The sequence below is a fragment of the Trachymyrmex septentrionalis genome, unplaced genomic scaffold, assembly GCF_001594115.1.
Source record: "Trachymyrmex septentrionalis isolate Tsep2-gDNA-1 unplaced genomic scaffold, Tsep1.0 scaffold40, whole genome shotgun sequence".
Classification (NCBI taxonomy): domain Eukaryota; kingdom Metazoa; phylum Arthropoda; class Insecta; order Hymenoptera; family Formicidae; genus Trachymyrmex; species Trachymyrmex septentrionalis.
In genome coordinates this window covers 3118081-3127958 of record NW_017305569.1, presented here as the reverse complement: position 1 = coordinate 3127958, position 9878 = coordinate 3118081, and the positions used below count along the sequence as shown (strand labels likewise).

At 33.6% G+C, this 9878-nt stretch overlaps 1 protein-coding gene across 9 annotated transcripts in view; it reads right to left on the bottom strand.

The window, feature by feature from the left end:
• Window positions 1-9878, bottom strand: part of LOC108751099 (tensin-1) — a 201708-nt gene that overhangs the window by 59205 nt on the left and 132625 nt on the right. Inside the window, exons 1-2 of one of the 9 annotated variants that reach the window (XM_018491077.1) lie at window positions 2579-2910; window positions 2398-2476 (exon numbers count right to left, since the gene is read on the bottom strand). The exons of the other annotated variants lie outside the window; for them this stretch is intronic. Of the exons in view, the coding sequence (XP_018346579.1) occupies window positions 2398-2454 (57 nt within the window). The 5' untranslated portion in view covers window positions 2455-2476; window positions 2579-2910. Of the gene's footprint in view, window positions 1-2397; window positions 2477-2578; window positions 2911-9878 lie in introns of those variants that run through there. 9 annotated transcript variants of the gene reach the window in all.

Genomic DNA, 9878 nt, shown 5'->3' with positions numbered 1-9878 from the left:
ACATTGCAGTTTGAAAAAAAACATATTTTTACCAAATAATAAAATCGATGACATTTGATATTTTTAATCTACGCAATAACAGAGATGAAGCAACTGTTCTTTATATTCTAAAAGAGGACTAGCCTGCTTATATTCGGATATCGAATCTGTTATCCGATATCCGTGCGATGGTCGATTCCATATACTTTCCGCGAGTCTACGGAATTACCGACTTAAAATTCCGCGTGACGCCAGGGTGAACGCGTTCTTTGCGCTGGCGATAAAGTCGAACGAGAATAGATGAATGACGCAAGGCGCCGTAAGGTCGCGATATGTATTCGATACTTATCCGTGGCCGACCAGTATAAACGGGATTTCAAAAGAAATTGAGGAAAATTGATCTAGCATACCAAAGATTACCATTGAACGTCGCATTATGACCACACCTTTGCGATATCACCAAAATTATTTTATATCTTATATACAATAGCGATAAGAAAGAAATTTCATGTTCTCCGCTCTCCAAAATTGAATTCTTATACAAGATGCCTTAACTCAATTACACCATGTTATAATGTGGGTCTTTCAAGAAGTATCGCTTAATAAAAATTGAATGAAATATTGCCTTTCGGTAATCAGAAGATTATTACTAATCCATTTCGATAATCTGTCTTCGAATCGAATTTAATTAAATAAACATACGTAGAGTAAAATTTGCTCAAAATTAATTAAACATACTCGAAATTGAATTAAAAATAATTTTTCTATCAATATATGTTATTTCAAATTACATTGGCAAAATATGTATTTTTAATGTTTAATGTTAGACATTTCATATTTCATTATCGGACTTCCTATCTAATTTCCGCCAAGCGGAAATCGACTTCAATTATGATAAAGGCCTGTCATAAAAATCCGATACAGAAGAGTGAGAATGCATTGCATAACGTTATCTACCTATATTGTAGCGATTCCCATATATGTATACAAGTAATAATTCAAATACTGCATCGAAATGTGTCGACAACTGTCAAGAATTATTAAAGAAAAATTTACAAATAATTTTTGCTCGTAAAATTCTGAATTTTTACAGAAATACGGGATACGAGAAGGAAAACAAATTATTTTATGAAAAGGACAAGAAGTTATTATCCACCATAGCGACGTTCATGAAAAGATTTAGTGTTGCGATTTATAGCATTCTTAATATTTCGCGACCTTCTCTGCAGTCAGCAATGTGTCATGAATTTTCATCGAAACGATTCTTATTTCAAATGTGTTATACGATGTAAGAACTTCTCGGAATAACGTAACACACCGTTGCCATTACCTTACATCATCGTCGTTACTTCTTCGAATATTCTACCAGAATACAGATTATACTTGCAACCACATTCTTCATTTGTTTATCCATTTTTATGGCTTTTACAGCTACTATTTTTATATCTTTAAATAAATGTAAGAAACATACAATATATATTGTCTTAAACAATTCAATTATTTATTTTATTATATGTATCTTTATATATAAAAAGACAATATTTGAAAACACTGAAATTATTTATAAGTTGTTCCATATTAACGGAAAATTTTGTAAATAATCTGGTTCAATTTTCTAAAATATATGTATATTATTAATGTATTACAAAAAAATCTTAAATTTACTTAAATGCATAAGACTATTCTCAAATAGAAATATAATTTCTATCTAATTATACACTAAGTAAAAATATGGTTGCAATTATAAATAATTTAATTATAATTTAAAGTCATTTTTTGAGATAAAACTACACACACATATAGTTTTAACCACACAAATATAGTCAATTGTACTATTAATAATAGTTACACACACTGCTTGAAAATCTTAGTTTTTTCTTAATATTTTTATTACTACATAAATAATAAGTAAGAAAATAGTTATCTTCACTACATAATTGCGATTATATTTACTGAATAAAAATGTATATATTATTTATCATTTATATCTTAATATTTTACTATATCGATATTTAATTATCACAATTTATAGCGCAATTTTTTCATGTTTGAAAGAACTACATATTATTATTACTAACATTACATAATATTAACAGCAGTAATAATAATAAAAATGGAGCTCTTAATTATAATTATTTTACCATGCAATTATAATCCCAAATACCAAACACTTTTCTCTATAAGTGTACCTGTTTTTATTATTAATTTTAAATTATATTATACATTATTCTTTTTTTCATATCTACGCAAATGGATTTTTGCAACAGAATTGTGCTGTTTTCGCATCAACTCGCATTCGTTATTGCAACGTCAAATCTCGCTACTGTCAAAAGATTATCAGATTATAGATATATTTAAGATCGGCATTTAAGAGCAAAAAGCAAGCGATGATTTCGATCGTTGGGTTCGAAGACTCACCGTGTAAGCGTGATAATTCCGATGTACATCGCCGTGACACTGGACCGTCGACAGCATGTTGTCGACTGGCTGTCAATCCCTTCGAAAAAAAGACAACTATATCAAGGTCTCCGACTATCGTCGCATTAAGCGCAACGACCCTACTGGGCTTAACGCCACATCTGATCAATCTACTGCACACCTTTTCACCGGCGATTCATCGACAGTTCACCAAATATCCTCGGAAGTTGCTGGCACGCGTCGCGACTGCATCCCGCGTCGACCGGATGTCACTTTTTGACGTCACCGACAATTCTCCCTTATTTTACCCTTGCAATTTCATCTCTAACTTGATCAACTTATCGACTGACCGAGACGTCAATGACTCGCGTGTAATTATCACTAATAAATTATTATTATCTTAATCCTGCATGGATACAACAAGAATTTGGAACAGTTTGCGATAGAGGAATTTGAAATTTTGTCCAGCAGATGGGGAAATGGCCCGGAAGGACGTGGCACGTTCGATGGCCAAAGCCGACACAGCACGAATGGAGAGCTCGCGCGTTTCGAAGCATGCATGGATAGCGATAGCGCTTAGGCATAAGGAACACGCATGCGTGATGCCCCTGGCTGGTTTGCGCGCCGTGTCCCTCGCCGTTGCCTTCCTCCGCGTGTCCCAACATCCCTCTCATTTGACATTTCCCGGCTTTTTCAGTTATCGCCGTCAATGCTCTGACAGCTCTCTTCCAACAATGCGTTATCACATATCACGTATTTGCATCGCAAAACTATATGCAAAATTTTTTATATATCTCTCCGGTCTAAATTAAATTGGAACCTCGCTGCAAGAAATTCGAATACTGTTTCTTGTAATCTCAGAGTGCATAAAAATAATAAATAACGTAATAAGATTATATTATTTAATAGTATCTTGTGTTAAATTGATATTCAACATTTCTTTAGTGTTAAAATAATACAATTTATAGTAAGTGATGAAGAAACATAAAAATAATATGTTTTAAAATGTAAATTCTAAGATAAATAAATAATATATTAACATCAGTTAATTTAATATCAGAAATGTTAATTTTACTGAAAAGATATGCATTTACAGCAAAGCTGTGCTTAAAAATCGTGTCAATATTACCTTTTTTTTTTATTAATTCTCGACACGTAATATTTGTGTTATTTTGCAATATATTCATCTTTATTAAATTATCATAAAAATTTGAATGGATCGTTTGAGAAATATGAAACGTTAAGTTTAACATAAATTTTCCAACTGTGTAATTTAATGCTGCGATGGAAGAAAAATAGGAAACTTTATTATCATAATTAATCTCGTCATATTCTCGTTAAGATAATAAGATTTTGCGACATCAATTCTCCGTTTCATTTACAAGCTATTTATGTATAATATAGTGTGGATTAAATTAAATTTCATTACATTCAACAATAGCGCATCGGAGGACCGATCAATCTTATTACTGACCAAGCTGCAACGCGTAACGGATTTATTTTACAATTACAGGCGGCTTTAAATTATTATTCCCTACTGTATCTCGATCGATTATCGATATAGTTTGGATCCGAGACGCTCCGTCACTTTTACCGCCTAAACCGGTTCGCGAGACTGATCATTTGTCTCGATCCGCGTATTCTCCAGATCCTGTCGTGTCATCGTCGTCTTTAATCCACGATCGTATTCTGATTGGGCGCAATTGATCAATGGTCTTCTTCTTTAATTTTCGAAAATACATCAAGGCTCACTTTCGTTACCGACTGTACGTTACCTTCGTCAATTATTATTTGATTCATGATAACGCGAGATTAATGATCTCGAACAGAGAAGTTTAATTACTCCGGTTGATTATGCTGCGAAATACTTCAATAAAGACTCGTGATATAATATGCAGAAGTTACGAAGAAGATGGCTAAAGCCTTTTAAGAGAATCTTTTTGGATAAATTTGTTTATGTTGTGTTAACAATGTTATACTAAATTGTGCTCTAACGAATAAATATTTAGCTTAGATTAACCAACAATGGGTCTTTTCAGTTTTGTTTATTTCTTCATATCAAAGGAAGAAAGGATGTGGTAATAGTGTTGAGCACGAAGAAAAAAAAATGCTCCGAGCTAAATACAGATCTTACGTTTCACCGCCTAAAATTAGCAATGATTTCTGCACAGGTACGGGAAACAGGAACCGCCAACGTCAGAACAATAACAATGATCGATCCGAGCCATTTCACATGCTATATTAATAGAACTCCATCCAAGTCGTAGTTGTTAATAATATTACATATCGACGAATTTTGACTTTCAAGAACTCACAAGTAACAGTTAAGAATAGAATCTAAACGTCTTTTAAATTTATATGTTTAAAAAAACTTTGTAATTCGTTTATTATTACATTAAGGAGAGAAAGTGTTTGATCATGATATAACTGCGTATTATAATAATTATGATTAGGAGCTCTATTTTTATAATTACTACTGCTATAATGTTAGTAACAACATTTACATATTCATAGTTTTACAAAAAAATATACAGTTGGTACATAAAATTCAACTATAAATTATAGTTTAATTATGGTAATTGCAACCGTTTTATCTCTCAGTGTACATTTATTTCTACGTGTGTACATATAATGTTCAAAATGTCATGGTACGGTTGTCTGCTACAATTAAGAAATATTTAATTGATAATAATGTCGTTTTCGATGAGTGAAAAATTTCTAAGAAGACAAAAATATGCAAATGCGCTAATTCTTAACAAAATTGCAAGCTTGCAAATATTTCTGTGTGCCATTCGGCAATAACGTGCGATATATATCGTACAAATAAGGTTTCATACAAGAAAAATCCTCGCGGCATTGTGGCAGCAATGAAGATCGACGATCTTCGAACAAGGAACTTCAAAGAGCCATCCAGGGCGTCTTTTCATTACGACGGAGATTCGCGATCGATAGATCGTCCCGATGGGCGGTCCAGCATCATTTTTTACATGACCGGTGGGTGACTGTGGCGCGATAAATTTTTGTTTCTTCCTTTTTTTCTGTTTTCATGTACATAACCGGTAATCGATGCATGAGCGAAAAAGATACGACATTTTAACGAGCGCATTTCATTATCTTCAACGTGCGTTTTGCGCAACTTGTACACATCGCGCACAGCAGTAGTTGTCTTCTTGTAAAATTAAAAATTTTACCGCTGCGTCTGTTATACGTTTTATAAATCACGTTTTGTATTAAATTTTTTTCCAATCACGGATTGCTGCTTGTTAAAATAATACAACAATATACATTATATAGCACGATAAAGAAAAATTACTATATGACTATAATATCGTCTTCTCAATCTTATCATTAGTATAAAATAAAGAAATGTATGTATTATTAGTAAAATATGCGTAAATATGCAGAATCTACAGAGTATAATGTTAAAGTTAAAAACGAATGGTTAAAGCTAGATATACTTGAAATTAACTTTTATCGCAAAAAAATGGCTTTGCATGATTTTTCAGCGGCGCTAACAAACCAAGATCACGCGAGCACCTCGGCACGACGCTCACCGAGAGCCATTAATCTCGTCGTTGACTCTTTAATCGCTAATTAGCCAACAATTTATTCTCAAGCGTAGCTCACACGGACGCATACTCGTCTGTGTCTGTCGCGCGAATTTAAATCCGACACGGCCACGTCCGATGAGAAATCGCATCGAATTTCGGGATGCAAATGCAGGCGAGAAAGCAATTTCGCGGCGTGCGCGTGTTGGTGCGCGTTCACGCATCGCTCGCGAAACCAATTAAAGCCGCTCTTTCGCAACGAAGGTCGCCGCTTTAAAGTGCACTGGCAGGATATCCGCGAAAGCCGCGAGACGCTGATGCGGGGGCGCGTACGGTGGTGGTGGTGATGGTGGTGGTATTTTACCGGCGAGCAAAGCGGGTGGAACATTTTTCATGCTTCCGACATAAAATCCTAGCGAGAAGCAGAGCATTAATCCTTCAGCGGCATCGAAGGTTTCTCGGCGGAACGGCTGCAGGCAAGACAGTTCATAAATTTCGATGCACTTAGAGCGGCGCGCCGGCTACCCCTCCGACGCATCAAATCTTTACCCCAGTATCGAGCAATCGGTAAAAGACGAGACATGGATAGATGGACGAAAATGATAAAGCAACTAGAAACAATACTAAAACTTTCAATCATTTTGCATATCTAGAAATATTTTTACACTTGTGGAAGAAACTGTTTCGTAACAATTTATCAAGAAAATAAAAAAATATGGATACAATTCTTTTTAAATCTTACAAAAAGATTGTAATTAAAAAGACGGCAATGTAAAATAATTACATTAAATATTAGATCAAGTAATTGCATTATTGTTAAATCTCCATCTTTCATAACAATGAAAGCTTCCGTGCTTTCTTTCATAGGAGAAAAACGGTGAGTACTTCAAGTCCGGAAAAGAATTCTTTTATTTGTGGAATTTTCTTTAATAGACTATAATTACTCTGCATTCTTTCGATCACAAAAATGATTCAAAATTACTATGGATACTAAGGAGCTACGATTTGCTATTGGACAAAAGAGAGAAAATTGTAAAGAAATGAGAGAAAGAGAGAAAGAGAATTGGGGTGGTTGAAGTTGAGAGTATGTATATATATATCGTAGCACTATATGGAGTAATGACAAATCGTTCGAGCAAAAGAATGTGCTACCGGAGTAGAAAAATGCAAACTCTGATAAACGGTACGGAACTCAGAGAGAAACTTTCTCTTTCCTCTCCTCTCCTCTCTCTCTCTCTCTCTCTCTCTCTCTCTCTCTCTCTCTGCTCATTTTCTTTCTCTTTCCTCGCGTAAACTGACACGGTTACTGGGAACTATGAAAGCCGACTGTGCTCTTAGAATAAATCGCTTTTATGCATTATGAGGCATGCGATGTGTCGTCGAGAGTGTTCCACGCTCTCTCGATGCTTCGTTTTGCTTTTATCTTTCAAGGTAGTCCGGGGGAAAAAAAAAACTGAATTCGCGCTTCCGGTTTGTATTCCCCTCGGAGGATTCACAACCTTTTACCTTGAGACTTAATAGATTTACTCGCTCGACTAACAAATCTGTTTAACGCATTCGCTGTCAGTGATGCATCTGGTATGTCAGCGGGGCTCATCCCCAATTCGTCATGACTGATGAGGTGCATTAGGATTCCTACTGAGTTTTCAGCATACGTTACAGAATTTGACATTCAAAAATGATTCATATATCTTGTAGAAGGTTTGTTATTATGTACCGTTAAGCGATAATTTCGGAAAGGATTTTAAACTGTTCAGAATACATTGACAAAAATTATTAAAAGTAAAATTATTTTAATAATATTAATTAATGGAGAAAGTGAAGCATCCTTACTATCAATCATATTTTACAATTTATATTAATAGTATATTATAATAAAGATTTATATTATAATAAATAATTAACAATATTGCATCTAATATACGCAGAAACTGCTTATTGTTAGACTTTCGAAGTATATCTAAATTTACCCGGAAATTATGCCTATAAACGGCACACGCTAAACAGACCGCGTCTGGTGCCTGCACCGAGAGTGCATTCCTCCCTTTCAGTCTGTTAAAGATCAAATCCAGGATGCATGGTGCAACCCCTTCCCAGTTACCGTAAATAAATTGGAAACATTTACGTGTGCACGGCAGATGTTAGATACCGCGTGTCTTCGGTTGGTAATATATTCTCTTGAAAGGAAAACACAAGAGTTTGAAAAATATCGACAATGAGAGTTTCGAGTTTGCCGATAGTCACTTCGCTACATCTTGTGATCGATAGTAATTTCAACCTTTATACACAAATGTAGGGAAATATTCAATAATACAGATACGATGCAATACTATTCTATTAAATAGTATATGTAGAAATTTCCATTCTAGTTTATAAAATAATTTGCCACTGCTATTAATTTGTAGATGATTAAAAGCAATATTAATAAAATTATATAGCAGTCGATTTTAATAAAATTATAATTATGCAGAGTGATCAAATAATTTATATATTTATAATTTCAAAATATTGATAAAACACACATGTGTTGCAATAAATGGAATAAACGTTGATTCAATATTTATATGCGGAGTCGTTATGGAAATACAAATAAATTATGCTTAACGATTCGTAATAACAAATTTATAGATATATATAGTTCGTAAATTTGAACGCTGGAAATATATTGTATTATCAGATAAAATCGGTCTGCTAAATAAACCGTAACGCACAGCAACACAAAACTCTATTACGGTTTCAGTGAAAATTGTCACCATTGTCGTCTATAAGATTAAACCAATGTTGGAAAAGTTTGTTCTGAAAGTCCTAAAAGGATTGCAGGGAAGAGAACAAAAACATATCTGCATGCGAATAAACACGTTTAATTGATAGGAAAATTATGAATTTGATTGAGATTTATATTTTGTTATACTTAAATAAAAAATCATTAATTATAGATGTAAAAAATTCAGAAATAAAATAAAATTATTCGTGAAGAAAAGATAAACTGAGATGTAAAGTTTTTCCATTAAGTATCATGTCACGTTTCAGAAGAAATAGAGATAACATGTACACTTTTAAAATATAATTTTTATGTTACTTATGAACAAGAGAGAAAATTTTGCTTTATTCATGAAACACACAAAAACTATCTAGTGAGACAACGCAGGATGTACGTTTCGTCGGTTAACTATGCAAATTGGTGACACGAATATGAATATGCAAATCGTAATATAGGCTACGCATAGAATATTTTTGTATACGAAATTCGGTAAAACAGCGAGTAGCAAAAGTCATTGAAAAATGCGCAGGATAACAAGCGATTGCCCATCCAGCTGCGTCATTATGGACCGCGTTGTATCCTGTCAACGGTTTAACAACCTCTGGTCCTGTTTCCTGACCTTTCGTCGAAACGGTTAGACATGAGAGAGAGAGAAACACGCGTACAACATTTCTTGCACCGATGATGACTGGCAGCTGCAAGATTCTCAAGGATCCACTGCTTCTCTTTTTCTCTTTTTTCTTTGAATGGCCGACCCTCTTAACCCTTTTGGCGAATACGTGCTGCAAGGAGCAAGGACGAAAGGCGAGAGAGAGAGCCCTTAATGGAACTTTAGTTAAAGCGGATGGAAAATTAGCAGTCGGGACATGTAAGAGGCGAGATTAATCGCCAACGTATTTAATATTCGCACCGTTGAAACATGCAAGAGTACTGGCTGCACTAAAATATTCAACCGTTTTGCTTTATAATTCCCTCGATATATAATATTTTATTTCACATTAATTAATTATTATAATAAAGTAATATTAGAATAGAATTGAAGATAATATTAATTATAATATTAATTAGAATAATAATAATAATTATTATTATAATTATAATAAATATAATAATTAATTAATTAATAATAATAATAATAATAATAATAATAATAATATTAATTAGAATCATAT